General features: G+C 43.9%; 1 protein-coding gene across 1 annotated transcript; it reads right to left on the minus strand.

Annotated features, from left to right (window-relative positions):
* Positions 1-332: 332 nt before the first annotated feature.
* LOC124027712 (phospholipid phosphatase-related protein type 3-like) lies at positions 333-5,183 on the minus strand (the record flags this gene model as incomplete). Its single annotated transcript, XM_046340083.1, has 7 exons — positions 333-1,777; positions 3,395-3,437; positions 3,528-3,754; positions 3,829-4,041; positions 4,262-4,435; positions 4,625-4,682; positions 4,957-5,183. Coding segments are annotated over 7 exons (1,587 nt in total), but the record flags the coding sequence as incomplete, so codon positions are not given.
* Between the last annotated feature and the right edge of the window lie 10,585 nt (positions 5,184-15,768).

Genomic DNA, 15,768 nt, shown 5'->3' on the forward strand with positions numbered 1-15,768 from the left:
CTTTGTTTACTGTAGTAATCCTCTCCAAATGTCCCCTCCAGTCTTTGTCTCCCCCTCTTTGTTTACTGTAGTAATCCTCTCCAAATGTCCCCTCCAGTCTTTGTCTCCCCCTCTTTGTTTACTGTCCAGTAATCCTCTCCAAATGTCCCCTCCAGTCTTTGTCTCCCCCTCTTTGTTTACTGTAGTAATCCTCTCCAAATGTCCCCTCCAGTTTTGTCTCCCCCTCTTTGTTTACTGTAGTAATCCTCTCCAAGATGTTCACTTCCGTTCCTCCTTTTCCCCTCCTCTTCTTCGTCTCTACAGTAAGTCAGTGGAATGGAAACCTGAGAGATCCTATATACAGTATAGTACAGCTGGTGAGTATAGTCAGTATAGTTGTATAGTCTAGTCAGATGGTAGTTGGTGGTAAATCAACTACTAGTGCTGCTATTGTTTCTGTTGTCTTTAGTGATCCAGTCTCCATGCTCCTGACGACCTTTGTTCACACGCTCCACCTCCACTGTTAGACCCTGACTTAGCAGTGTTCTATGTCGCGTTATAACCTCCACTACTGTTAGACCTTGACTTAACAGTCCTCCCAAGTCTTACTCTGCAGTGTCTTGTAGGTTTTGCTGTTATGTCGCATCTTATCTTCTTTAAGTCATCTCATGTCCTTCTCCTACTCTGCAGTGTCTTGAAGATCAGCTATTTGTCTGTTTCCATCTGGACCCTTTCTCAGTATTGAAGTAGTGTTCGGATTATTGTGACTCCTCTACGCCAAGTTATAACCTCCATTATATTACATTTTAACTCCTAAGTCGTCTCATAACCTCCTCTCACTCATTTAAGTCATGTAGTAGATCTCCTGACTGTTAGGTTAGGTCTCCCCAAACAGTGTCACATTTAATAACGTCCCCCTGACTGTTAGGTCTCCCCAAAATGTGTTACATTTAATAACGTCCCCTGACTGTATGGTTATGTAGAGGTACTACTGTCTATCTTAATTTATCTATGTCGTCTTATAACCTCACGCTCTGTATTATCCCCTATTTTCTCGTAGTCTGTTTTTAGTAGTGTTACTGTCTATTATAACTCCTCTATGTCGCGTTATAATCTCCTCTCCGTCTGCATGGTCTTGTAATAGACTTCTTGATCAGCGCGGCTGTGGGCTGAGACAGTGGGCCGGCGGGGGAGGGTCATAGAGCGGGGGAGGGGGGAGTAACTGTCCAACAGCAGATCTGGATGAGGAGGGGGAGGGAGAGGGGAGTAGAAGTGGGGAGGAGGGGAGGGAGGGGTGAGTAGGAGGGGGAGAAGGGGGAGGGAGGGGGGAGGAGATGGGTTGAGGAGGGGGAGGGAGGGTGGAGGAATCGGTCTCGCTGGGCGAGGAGGAGCAGATAGAGTCTGATTTCACAGGAAGTGTTCGGTATTCCCGATAGTCCGGTGCGGAGACTTTCTCCTGGCGCTGCAGCGCCCCCCTCTGGCCCTGCTCACCGACGCTCCCGCTGGTGGTGTTCCTCCGCTCCCAGGGGGTCCCGTTACCGGCAGCTGTTACTCTGGCCCCCAGGGTCCCGTTACTAACACTGCTAGACACCCTGACCACAGGGTGATGAGGGGCGTGAGCGTCTATGGTGACAATACTCCCGGTAACGCTCCCGGTGTGGCTGTCATGGTCAGAGGGGACCCGGTAGTACGGCGACTCAGAGCTTCCTGTTGAAGACCCTCCCCCACAGGAAGAGGTGGAGTCAGAGCCCTTGGCAGAGGAGCTGATTGGTCCATGCTGCTTGGACATGGCAATGACCTATAGGATGAACAGAGGAGATGGTTAGCTAGTTACTTCACTAGTTAGAATGTAAATCAACAGTTCATTTAGCTAGTTACTTCACTAGTTAGAATGTAAATCAACAGTTCATTTAGCTAGTTACTTCACTAGTTAGAATGTAAATCAACAGTTCATTTAGCTAGTTACTTCAGCTAGTTAGAATGTAAATCAACAGTTCATTTAGCTAGTTACTTCAGCTAGTTAGAATGTAAATCAACAGTTCATTTAGCTAGAATGTTAGTTCATTTCAGCTAGTTAGAATGTAAATCAACAGTTCATTTAGCTAGTTACTTCACTAGTTAGAATGTAAATCAACAGTTCATTTAGCTAGTTACTTCACTAGTTAGAATGTAAATCAACAGTTCATTTAGCTAGTTACTTCAGCTAGTTAGAATGTAAATCAACAGTTCATTTAGCTAGTTACTTCAGCTAGTTAGAATGTAAATCAACAGTTCATTTAGCTAGTTACTTCACTAGTTAGAATGTAAATCAACAGTTCATTTAGCTAGTTACTTCACTAGTTAGAATGTAAATCAACAGTTCATTTAGCTAGTTACTTCACTAGTTAGAATGTAAATCAACAGTTCATTTAGCTAGTTACTTCACTAGTTAGAATGTAAATCAACAGTTCATTTAGCTAGTTACTTCACTAGTTAGAATGTAAATCAACAGTTCATTTAGCTAGTTACTTCACTAGTTAGAATGTAAATCAACAGTTCATTTAGCTAGTTACTTCACTAGTTAGAATGTAAATCAACAGTTCATTTAGCTAGTTACTTCACTAGTTAGAATGTAAATCAACAGTTCATTTAGCTAGTTACTTCACTAGTTAGAATGTAAATCAACAGTTCATTTAGCTAGTTACTTCAGCTAGTTAGAATGTAAATCAACAGTTCATTTAGCTAGTTACTTCACTAGTTAGAATGTAAATCAACAGTTCATTTAGCTAGTTACTTCACTAGTTAGAATGTAAATCAACAGTTCATTTAGCTAGTTACTTCACTAGTTAGAATGTAAATCAACAGTTCATTTAGCTAGTTACTTCACTAGTTAGAATGTAAATCAACAGTTCATTTAGCTAGTTACTTCACTAGTTAGAATGTAAATCAACAGTTCATTTGAACTAACTCAGATTTGATATTTATCTCACCTGCTAGTTACCACTCGTTCAGCTGATTGGTCGGCTGATTGGGCGGCTGATTGGGCGTCTGATTAGGCACACATTTAGCGTTACTTCATCACTTCACTAGTTAGAATGTAAATCAACAGGATAGGTCCCTCCCTGACTCGTTCCCCTCCCTGGTTGAGTGACATCAACTTGGCACGCGTCACCGCGCTCTTAGGGGAGACGGGGGGAGGTAGAGAGGAGACAGAAGGAGGTAGAGGGGAGACAGTAGGGGGGGGTCTAATCCCCTCCTTAGGGATATGCACCAGTGGGGCTGGCGCTGGGGTAGCCGTGGCAACGGCTCTATTGGCCGACTGTACCATCGGATAAAGGGAGGGAGGATTCATCACCCCTGTCTCGCCCCCTCCTCCTGCTCCTCCCTCTCCTCCAGATGTGTCCGTCTCTCCCTCCTCCTCGCTCCGTCTCTCCACAGAGCGCTGCTGTCTCCACTCCTGCACCAGCGGTGGTCGCAGCCTGACAGATCACACATGATGTGTTTGACTTGACGATTAATACCAGGGTTGTATGACACACACCTACAACACACACTAGCCACAAACGTACCTTGGTTGTGACCTGCGGGGGTCGAAGGACAGGTGGAAGGCCATGTGACGCTGGTTGGAGGGGTCGTCTCCGGGGGGCGAGGTGCTGCTGCTGCTGTTGGCGACGCGGGGTAAGGTATTGCTGAATGTTACCATGGTTTCCTTTCCCATGGTGCAGCGGGGTGCCAGGAGCTCCACGTCAGCACTGGCCCTCTTCAGAGATGCTACGCTGGCCTTCTCCCTACGAACCTACAGAACAACATAGTGTGGCTAACTACTAATACTAACCACGACAACACAACCTGTCTCCCTTCATCTCGTACCTTGCAGCGTCCAGTGCCCAGTTCCTCCCTGCTGTCTGAGGGTCTGGGTGTCTTGCTGCGGTACAGAGAGCCGTGCTGAGAAACATGACCTCCCTGGGCTCTTCCCCTCACCACCACCTCCCTCTGCTGCTGGGGGGGGGACGCAGCCCTCCGGCCAGGCTGGGGGAGGCAGTCCTCCTCGGATGACCTGAAGTTACCAACTGCATACAGAGACTAGAGGGGGGGTACGGAGGGAGGGGAAGGAGAGGTGGAGATGGCGATAGAGAGAGAGGGATAGAAGCGTGAAATCTGTTGAGACAGGCCTTCTAAAAAAAATAACAGTGAAATTCTCCCCCTGAGAACTCTTAAAAGATTATTAATTCCCATCTCTCTCTGTCTCTTTCTCAGTCTACCCCCCCCACACACACACACACACTCACACACACACACTCACCAGGTAGACTCCTATGCCAGCTCCTAAGGCATAGCCAACATAGACATCTCTGGGATGGCAGCGGTGTTGTGTGATCTGAGTCAGTCCGGCTATACCTGCAGCCAGACAGTATCCAAACACCAGCACCGGCTTCACCAGCTTAGTACTACTGCTGATCACACTGTTCAAATACATCTACACACACACACACGGAAGTACGCATGCACACACACACAAAGTTAGAACTTTTGCGGATGGCAATGTTTCCAATTTTAACTTCAAATGCATCTTCATAAAGTCAGGCAGTCAGGCAGTCAGTCAGGCAGGCAGATAGGCAGGCAGGCAGACAGGCAGGCAGACAAGTTAGTAGCTGTCAGTGCTTACAGAGATGTAGACAGCAGCGAAGCCAGAGAGCGTTGCATGCTGGGACGGAAATGCTTTCCTGAAGAGAAGGAGAGGGAGAGTAAGAATCAGGGAGAGAGAGGGAGACGTGATGCAGAGAGAGAGAAGGAGAGATGGAGGTTTAATTGAAACTGGAGAACACAGAGAGTGTGTGTGTGTGTGTGTGTGTGTGTGTGTGTGTGTGTGTGTGTGTGTGTGTGTGTGTGTGTGTGTGTGTGTGTGTGTGTGTGTGTGTGTGTGTGTGTGTGTGTGTGTGTGTGTGTGTGTGTGTGTGTGTGTGTGTGTGTGTGTGTGTGTGTGTGTGTGTGTGTTACCTGGCAGACAGGATGGCATACAGATCTTTCCCAGAGCAGATGTCCTGTGTGATGTAGTTGTCCTGGTCACATGATATCCCAGGCAGCGTGTAATTGGGCTGACAGACAGTCAGGAAGAAAGGGGTGGGATAACCAGTAGCCAACTGGATGATGTCTGTCATTAGGGCTGTTGCCAGGAGACCAAACACATGAACACCTGGGAGAGAAGGACGAGGGATGGAGGAGAGAGAGGGGGAGACGGGGAGAAGGGATGGAGGAGAGAGAGGGGAAGACCGGGAGAAGGGATGGAGGAGAGAGAGGGGAGACAGGGAGAAGGGATGGGGGAGAGAGAGGGGGAGAAGGGATGAATGAGAGAGAGGGGGAGAAGGGATGAAGGAGAGAGGGGGAGGGAGGAGCATGCACCATGTAACAGTTATCTGAGACATCTGAAGACGTCTCCCCTGTCCTCATTCCCTCTACATCTCTCTCTCTCCCCATGTCCTCATTCCCTCTACATCTCTCTCTCCCCTGTCCTCATTCCCTCTACATCTCTCTCTCCCCTGTCCTCATTCCCTCTACATCTCTCTCTCCCCTGTCCTCATTCCCTCTACATCTCTCTCTCCCCTGTCCTCATTCCCTCTACATCTCTCTCTCTCCTGTCCTCATTCCCTCTACATCTCTCTCTCCCCCGTCCTCATTCCCTCTACATCTCTCCTAGGCTATCATTACTCTCTGAAGTAGATTATCTCTCTATCACTACTCTCCTCTCCCTAGACTATCACTACCTCTGAAGTAGATCTCCCTCTACATCTCTCTGAAGTAGATTCTCTCCCTGTCTATCATTACTCTATGATGTAGATTCTCTCCCTAGGCTATCATTACTCTCTGATGTAGATTCTCTCCCTAGGCTATCGCTACTCTCTGATGTAGATTCTCTCCCTAGGCTATTACTACTCTCTGAAGTAGATTCTCTCCCTAGGCTAGCATTATTACATGAAGTAGATTCTCTCCCTAGGCTATCACTACTCTCTGATGTAGATTCTCTCCCTAGGCTATCATTACTCTCTGATGTAGATTCTCTCCCTAGGCTATCATTACTCTCTGATGTAGATTCTCTCCCTAGGCTATCATTACTCTCTGATGTAGATTCTCTCCCTAGGCTATCACTACTCTCTGATGTAGATTCTCTCCCTAGGCTATCATTACTCTCTGAAGTAAATTCTCTCCCTAGGCTATCATTACTCTCTGAAGTAGATTCTCTCCCTAGGCTATCATTACTCTCTGAAGTAAATTCTCTCCCTAGGCTATCACTACTCTCTGATGTAGATTCTCTCCCCAGGCTATCACTACTCTCTGATGTAGATTCTCTCCCTAGGCTATCATTACTCTCTGATGTAGATTCTCTCCCTAGGCTATCATTACTCTCTGAAGTAGATTCTCTCCCTAGGCTAGCATTATTACATGAATAGATTCTCTCCCTAGGCTATCACTACTCTCTGAAGTAGATTCTCTCCCTAGGCTATCATTACTCTCTGAAGTAGATTCTCTCCCTAGGCTATCATTACTCTCTGAAGTAGATTCTCTCGCTAGGCTAGCATTATTACATGAAGTAGATTCTCTCCCTAGGCTATCACTACTCTCTGAAGTAGATTCTCTCCCTAGGCTATCATTACTCTCTGAAGTAGATTCTCTCCCTAGGCTATCATTACTCTCTGAAGTAGATTCTCTCGCTAGGCTAGCATTATTAGATTCTCTCCCTAGGCTATCACTACTCTCTGAAGTAGATTCTCTCCCTAGGCTATCATTACTCTCTGAAGTAGATTCTCTCCCTAGGCTATCATTACTCTCTGAAGTAGATTCTCTCCTAGGCTAGCATTATTACATGAAGTAGATTCTCTCCTAGGCTATCACTACTCTCTGAAGTAGATTCTCTCCCTAGGCTATCATTACTCTCTGAAGTAGATTCTCTCCCTAGGCTATCATTACTCTCTGAAGTAGATTCTCTCTAGGCTAGTATTATTACTGAAGTAGATTCTCTCCCTAGACTATCACTACTCTCTGAAGTAGATTCTCTCCCCAGGCTATCACTACTCTCTGAAGTAGATTCTCTCCCTAGGCTATCATTACTCTCTGAAGTAGATTCTCTCCCTAGGCTATCACTACTCTCTGATGTAGATTCTCTCCCTAGGCTATCACTACTCTCTGAAGTAAATTCTCTCCCTAGGGTATCACTACTCTCTGATGTAGATTCTCTCCCTAGGCTATCACTACTCTCTGAAGTAAATTCTCTCCCTAGGCTATCATTACTCTCTGAAGTAGATTCTCTCCCTAGGCTATCGTTACTCTCTGAAGTAGATTCTCTCCCTAGGCTATCATTACTCTCTGAAGTAGATTCTCTCCCTAGGCTATCATTACTCTCTGAAGTAAATTCTCTCCCTAGGCTATCATTACTCTCTGATGTAGATTCTCTCCCTAGGCTAGCATTATTACATGAAGTAGATTCTCTCCCTAGGCTATCACTCTCTGATGTAGATTCTCTCCCTAGGCTATCACTACTCTCTGAAGTAGATTCTCTCCCTAGGCTAGCATTATTACATGAAGTAGATTCTCTCCCTAGGCTATCACTACTCTCTGATGTAGATTCTCTCCCTAGGCTATCATTACTCTCTGATGTAGATTCTCTCCCTAGGCTATCATTACTCTCTGATGTAGATTCTCTCCCTAGGCTATCATTACTCTCTGATGTAGATTCTCTCCCTAGGCTATCACTACTCTCTGATGTAGATTCTCTCCCTAGGCTATCATTACTCTCTGAAGTAAATTCTCTCCCTAGGCTATCATTACTCTCTGAAGTAGATTCTCTCCCTAGGCTATCATTACTCTCTGAAGTAAATTCTCTCCCTAGGCTATCACTACTCTCTGATGTAGATTCTCTCCCTAGGCTATCACTACTCTCTGATGTAGATTCTCTCCTAGGCTATCATTACTCTCTGAAGTAGATTCTCTCCCTAGGCTATCATTACTCTCTGAAGTAGATTCTCTCCCTAGGCTATCATTACTCTCTGATGTAGATTCTCTCCCTAGGCTATCACTACTCTCTGAAGTAGATTCTCTCCCTAGGCTAGCATTATTACATGAAGTAGATTCTCTCCCTAGGCTATCACTACTCTCTGATGTAGATTCTCTCCCTAGGCTATCATTACTCTCTGATGTAGATTCTCTCCCTAGGCTATCATTACTCTCTGATGTAGATTCTCTCCCTAGGCTATCATTACTCTCTGATGTAGATTCTCTCCCTAGGCTATCACTACTCTCTGATGTAGATTCTCTCCCTAGGCTATCATTACTCTCTGAAGTAGATTCTCTCCCTAGGCTATCATTACTCTCTGAAGTAGATTCTCTCCCTAGGCTATCATTACTCTCTGAAGTAAATTCTCTCCTAGGCTATCACTACTCTCTGATGTAGATTCTCTCCCTAGGCTATCACTACTCTCTGATGTAGATTCTCTCCCTAGGCTATCATTACTCTCTGAAGTAGATTCTCTCCCTAGGCTATCATTACTCTCTGAAGTAGATTCTCTCCCTAGGCTAGCATTATTACATGAAGTAGATTCTCTCCCTAGGCTATCACTACTCTCTGAAGTAGATTCTCTCCCTAGGCTATCATTACTCTCTGAAGTAGATTCTCTCCCTAGGCTATCATTACTCTCTGAAGTAGATTCTCTCGCTAGGCTAGCATTATTACATGAAGTAGATTCTCTCCCTAGGCTATCACTACTCTCTGAAGTAGATTCTCTCCCTAGGCTATCATTACTCTCTGAAGTAGATTCTCTCCCTAGGCTATCACTACTCTCTGATGTAGATTCTCTCCCTAGGCTATCATTACTCTCTGAAGTAGATTCTCTCCCTAGGCTATCATTACTCTCTGAAGTAGATTCTCTCCCTAGGCTATCACTACTCTCTGAAGTAGATTCTCTCCCTAGGCTATCATTACTCTCTGAAGTAAATTCTCTCCCTAGGCTATCACTACTCTCTGATGTAGATTCTCTCCCTTGGCTATCATTACTCTGAAGTAAATTCTCTCCCTAGGCTATCATTACTCTCTGAAGTAGATTCTCTCCTAGGCTATCATTACTCTCTGAAGTAAATTCTCTCCCTAGGCTATCACTACTCTCTGATGTAGATTCTCTCCCTAGGCTATCATTACTCTCTGAAGTAGATTCTCTCCCTAGGCTATCATTACTCTCTGAAGTAGATTCTCTCCCTAGGCTAGCATTATTACATGAAGTAGATTCTCTCCCTAGGCTATCACTACTCTCTGAAGTAGATTCTCTCCCTAGGCTATCATTACTCTCTGAAGTAGATTCTCTCCCTAGGCTATCATTACTCTCTGAAGTAGATTCTCTCCTAGGCTAGCATTATTCATGAAGTAGATTCTCTCCCTAGGCTATCACTACTCTCTGAAGTAGATTCTCTCCCTAGGCTATCATTACTCTCTGAAGTAGATTCTCTCCCTAGGCTATCATTACTCTCTGAAGTAGATTCTCTCGCTAGGCTAGCATTATTACATGAAGTAGATTCTCTCCCTAGGCTATCACTACTCTCTGAAGTAGATTCTCTCCCTAGGCTATCATTACTCTCTGAAGTAGATTCTCTCCCTAGGCTATCATTACTCTCTGAAGTAGATTCTCTCCCTAGGCTAGCATTATTACATGAAGTAGATTCTCTCCCTAGGCTATCACTACTCTCTGAAGTAGATTCTCTCCCTAGGCTATCATTACTCTCTGAAGTAGATTCTCTCCCTAGGCTATCATTACTCTCTGAAGTAGATTCTCTCGCTAGGCTAGTATTATTACATGAAGTAGATTCTCTCCCTAGACTATCACTACTCTCTGAAGTAGATTCTCTAGGCTATCACTACTCTCTGAAGTAGATTCTCTCCCTAGGCTATCATTACTCTCTGATGTAGATTCTCTCCCTAGGCTATCATTACTCTCTGATGTAGATTCTCTCCCTAGGCTATCATTACTCTCTGAAGTAGATTCTCTCCCTAGGCTATCATTACTCTCTGAAGTAGATTCTCTCCCTAGGCTATCACTACTCTCTGATGTAGATTCTCTCCCTAGGCTATCACTACTCTCTGAAGTAAATTCTCTCCCTAGGGTATCACTACTCTCTGATGTAGATTCTCTCCCTAGGCTATCACTACTCTCTGAAGTAAATTCTCTCCCTAGGCTATCATTACTCTCTAAAGTAGATTCTCTCCCTAGGCTATCATTACTCTCTGACGTAGATTCTCTCCCTAGGCTATCATTACTCTCTGACGTAGATTCTCTCCCTAGGCTATCATTACTCTCTGAAGTAGATTCTCTCCCTAGGCTATCATTACTCTCTGATGTAGATTCTCTCCCTAGGCTAGCATTATTACATGAAGTAGATTCTCTCCCTAGGCTATCACTACTCTCTGATGTAGATCACTCTCTCTGAAGTAGATTCTCTCCCTAGGCTAGCATTATTACATGAAGTAGATTCTCTCCCTAGGCTATCACTACTCTCTGATGTAGATTCTCTCCCTAGGCTATCATTACTCTCTGATGTAGATTCTCTCCCTAGGCTATCATTACTCTCTGATGTAGATTCTCTCCCTAGGCTATCATTACTCTCTGATGTAGATTCTCTCCTAGGCTATCACTACTCTCTGATGTAGATTCTCTCCCTAGGCTATCATTACTCTCTGAAGTAAATTCTCTCCCTAGGCTATCATTACTCTCTGAAGTAGATTCTCTCCCTAGGCTATCATTACTCTCTGAAGTAAATTCTCTCCCTAGGCTATCACTACTCTCTGATGTAGATTCTCTCCCTAGGCTATCACTACTCTCTGATGTAGATTCTCTCCCTAGGCTATCATTACTCTCTGAAGTAGATTCTCTCCCTAGGCTATCATTACTCTCTGTAAATTCTCTCCTAGGCTATCACTATTCTGATGTAGATTCTCTCCCTAGGCTATCACTACTCTCTGAAGTAGATTCTCTCCTAGGCTAGCATTATTACATGAAGTAGATTCTCTCCTAGGCTATCACTACTCTCTGATGTAGATTCTCTCCCTAGGCTATCATTACTCTCTGATGTAGATTCTCTCCCTAGGCTATCATTACTCTCTGATGTAGATTCTCTCCCTAGGCTATCATTACTCTCTGATGTAGATTCTCTCCCTAGGCTATCACTACTCTCTGATGTAGATTCTCTCCTAGGCTATCATTACTCTCTGAAGTAAATTCTCTCCCTAGGCTATCATTACTCTCTGAAGTAGATTCTCTCCTAGGCTATCATTACTCTCTGAAGTAAATTCTCTCCCTAGGCTATCACTACTCTCTGATGTAGATTCTCTCCCTAGGCTATCACTACTCTCTGATGTAGATTCTCTCCCTAGGCTATCATTACTCTCTGAAGTAGATTCTCTCCCTAGGCTATCATTACTCTCTGAAGTAGATTCTCTCCTAGGCTAGCATTATTACATGAAGTAGATTCTCTCCCTAGGCTATCACTACTCTCTGAAGTAGATTCTCTCCCTAGGCTATCATTACTCTCTGAAGTAGATTCTCTCCCTAGGCTATCATTACTCTCTGAAGTAAATTCTCTCCCTAGGCTATCATTACTCTCTGAAGTAGATTCTCTCCCTAGGCTATCATTACTCTCTGAAGTAATTCTCTCCTAGGCTATCACTACTCTCTGATGTAGATTCTCTCCTAGGCTATCATTACTCTCTGAAGTAGATTCTCTCCCTAGGCTATCATTACTCTCTGAAGTAGATTCTCTCCCTAGGCTAGCATTATTACATGAAGTAGATTCTCTCCCTAGGCTATCACTACTCTCTGAAGTAGATTCTCTCCCTAGGCTATCATTACTCTCTGAAGTAGATTCTCTCCCTAGGCTATCATTACTCTCTGAAGTAGATTCTCTCGCTAGGCTAGCATTATTACATGAAGTAGATTCTCTCCCTAGGCTATCACTACTCTCTGAAGTAGATTCTCTCCCTAGGCTATCATTACTCTCTGAAGTAGATTCTCTCCCTAGGCTATCATTACTCTCTGAAGTAGATTCTCTCGCTAGGCTAGCATTATTACATGAAGTAGATTCTCTCCCTAGGCTATCACTACTCTCTGAAGTAGATTCTCTCCCTAGGCTATCATTACTCTCTGAAGTAGATTCTCTCCTAGGCTATCATTACTCTCTGAAGTAGATTCTCTCCCTAGGCTAGCATTATTACATGAAGTAGATTCTCTCCTAGGCTATCACTACTCTCTGAAGTAGATTCTCTCCCTAGGCTATCATTACTCTCTGAAGTAGATTCTCTCCCTAGGCTATCATTACTCTCTGAAGTAGATTCTCTCGCTAGGCTAGTATTATTACATGAAGTAGATTCTCTCCCTAGACTATCACTACTCTCTGAAGTAGATTCTCTCCCCAGGCTATCACTACTCTCTGAAGTAGATTCTCTCCCTAGGCTATCATTACTCTCTGATGTAGATTCTCTCCCTAGGCTATCATTACTCTCTGATGTAGATTCTCTCCTAGGCTATCACTACTCTCTGAAGTAGATTCTCTCCTAGGCTATCATTACTCTCTGAAGTAGATTCTCTCCCTAGGCTATCACTACTCTCTGATGTAGATTCTCTCCCTAGGCTATCACTACTCTCTGAAGTAAATTCTCTCCCTAGGGTATCACTACTCTCTGATGTAGATTCTCTCCCTAGGCTATCACTACTCTCTGAAGTAAATTCTCTCCCTAGGCTATCATTACTCTCTGAAGTAGATTCTCTCCCTAGGCTATCGTTACTCTCTGAAGTAGATTCTCTCCCTAGGCTATCATTACTCTCTGAAGTAGATTCTCTCCCTAGGCTATCATTACTCTCTGAAGTAAATTCTCTCCCTAGGCTATCATTACTCTCTGATGTAGATTCTCTCCCTAGGCTAGCATTATTACATGAAGTAGATTCTCTCCCTAGGCTATCACTACTCTCTGATGTAGATTCTCTCCCTAGGCTATCACTACTCTCTGAAGTAGATTCTCTCCCTAGGCTAGCATTATTACATGAAGTAGATTCTCTCCCTAGGCTATCACTACTCTCTGATGTAGATTCTCTCCCTAGGCTATCATTACTCTCTGATGTAGATTCTCTCCCTAGGCTATCATTACTCTCTGATGTAGATTCTCTCCCTAGGCTATCATTACTCTCTGATGTAGATTCTCTCCCTAGGCTATCACTACTCTCTGATGTAGATTCTCTCCCTAGGCTATCATTACTCTCTGAAGTAAATTCTCTCCCTAGGCTATCATTACTCTCTGAAGTAGATTCTCTCCCTAGGCTATCATTACTCTCTGAAGTAAATTCTCTCCCTAGGCTATCACTACTCTCTGATGTAGATTCTCTCCCTAGGCTATCACTACTCTCTGATGTAGATTCTCTCCCTAGGCTATCATTACTCTCTGAAGTAGATTCTCTCCCTAGGCTATCATTACTCTCTGAAGTAAATTCTCTCCCTAGGCTATCACTACTCTCTGATGTAGATTCTCTCCCTAGGCTATCACTACTCTCTGAAGTAGATTCTCTCCCTAGGCTAGCATTATTACATGAAGTAGATTCTCTCCCTAGGCTATCACTACTCTCTGATGTAGATTCTCTCCCTAGGCTATCATTACTCTCTGATGTAGATTCTCTCCCTAGGCTATCATTACTCTCTGATGTAGATTCTCTCCCTAGGCTATCATTACTCTCTGATGTAGATTCTCTCCCTAGGCTATCACTACTCTCTGATGTAGATTCTCTCCCTAGGCTATCATTACTCTCTGAAGTAAATTCTCTCCCTAGGCTATCATTACTCTCTGAAGTAGATTCTCTCCCTAGGCTATCATTACTCTCTGAAGTAAATTCTCTCCCTAGGCTATCACTACTCTCTGATGTAGATTCTCTCCCTAGGCTATCACTACTCTCTGATGTAGATTCTCTCCCTAGGCTATCATTACTCTCTGAAGTAGATTCTCTCCCTAGGCTATCATTACTCTCTGAAGTAGATTCTCTCCCTAGGCTAGCATTATTACATGAAGTAGATTCTCTCCCTAGGCTATCACTACTCTCTGAAGTAGATTCTCTCCCTAGGCTATCATTACTCTCTGAAGTAGATTCTCTCCCTAGGCTATCATTACTCTCTGAAGTAGATTCTCTCGCTAGGCTAGCATTATTACATGAAGTAGATTCTCTCCCTAGGCTATCACTACTCTCTGAAGTAGATTCTCTCCCTAGGCTATCATTACTCTCTGAAGTAGATTCTCTCCCTAGGCTATCACTACTCTCTGATGTAGATTCTCTCCCTAGGCTATCATTACTCTCTGAAGTAGATTCTCTCCCTAGGCTATCATTACTCTCTGAAGTAGATTCTCTCCCTAGGCTATCACTACTCTCTGAAGTAGATTCTCTCCCTAGGCTATCATTACTCTCTGAAGTAAATTCTCTCCCTAGGCTATCACTACTCTCTGATGTAGATTCTCTCCCTTGGCTATCATTACTCTGAAGTAAATTCTCTCCCTAGGCTATCATTACTCTCTGAAGTAGATTCTCTCCCTAGGCTATCATTACTCTCTGAAGTAAATTCTCTCCCTAGGCTATCACTACTCTCTGATGTAGATTCTCTCCCTAGGCTATCATTACTCTCTGAAGTAGATTCTCTCCCTAGGCTATCATTACTCTCTGAAGTAGATTCTCTCCCTAGGCTAGCATTATTACATGAAGTAGATTCTCTCCCTAGGCTATCACTACTCTCTGAAGTAGATTCTCTCCCTAGGCTATCATTACTCTCTGAAGTAGATTCTCTCCTAGGCTATCATTACTCTCTGAAGTAGATTCTCTCGCTAGGCTAGCATTATTACATGAAGTAGATTCTCTCCCTAGGCTATCACTACTCTCTGAAGTAGATTCTCTCCCTAGGCTATCATTACTCTCTGAAGTAGATTCTCTCCCTAGGCTATCATTACTCTCTGAAGTAGATTCTCTCGCTAGGCTAGCATTATTACATGAAGTAGATTCTCTCCCTAGGCTATCACTACTCTCTGAAGTAGATTCTCTCCCTAGGCTATCATTACTCTCTGAAGTAGATTCTCTCCCTAGGCTATCATTACTCTCTGAAGTAGATTCTCTCCCTAGGCTAGCATTATTACATGAAGTAGATTCTCTCCCTAGGCTATCACTACTCTCTGAAGTAGATTCTCTCCCTAGGCTATCATTACTCTCTGAAGTAGATTCTCTCCCTAGGCTATCATTACTCTCTGAAGTAGATTATCTCGCTAGGCTAGTATTATTACATGAAGTAGATTCTCTCCCTAGACTATCACTACTCTCTGAAGTAGATTCTCTCCCCAGGCTATCACTACTCTCTGAAGTAGATTCTCTCCCTAGGCTATCATTACTCTCTGATGTAGATTCTCTCCCTAGGCTATCATTACTCTCTGATGTAGATTCTCTCCCTAGGCTATCACTACTCTCTGAAGTAGATTCTCTCCCTAGGCTATCATTACTCTCTGAAGTAGATTCTCTCCCTAGGCTATCACTACTCTCTGATGTAGATTCTCTCCCTAGGCTATCACTACTCTCTGAAGTAAATTCTCTCCCTAGGGTATCACTACTCTCTGATGTAGATTCTCTCCCTAGGCTATCACTACTCTCTGAAGTAAATTCTCTCCCTAGGCTATCATTACTCTCTGAAGTAGATTCTCTCCCTAGGCTATCGTTACTCTCTGAAGTAGATTCTCTCCCTAGGCTATCATTACTCTCTGAAGTA

This window comes from Oncorhynchus gorbuscha, unplaced genomic scaffold (assembly GCF_021184085.1).
Source record: "Oncorhynchus gorbuscha isolate QuinsamMale2020 ecotype Even-year unplaced genomic scaffold, OgorEven_v1.0 Un_scaffold_3510, whole genome shotgun sequence".
In the NCBI taxonomy this organism is placed as follows: Eukaryota; Metazoa; Chordata; class Actinopteri; order Salmoniformes; family Salmonidae; genus Oncorhynchus; species Oncorhynchus gorbuscha.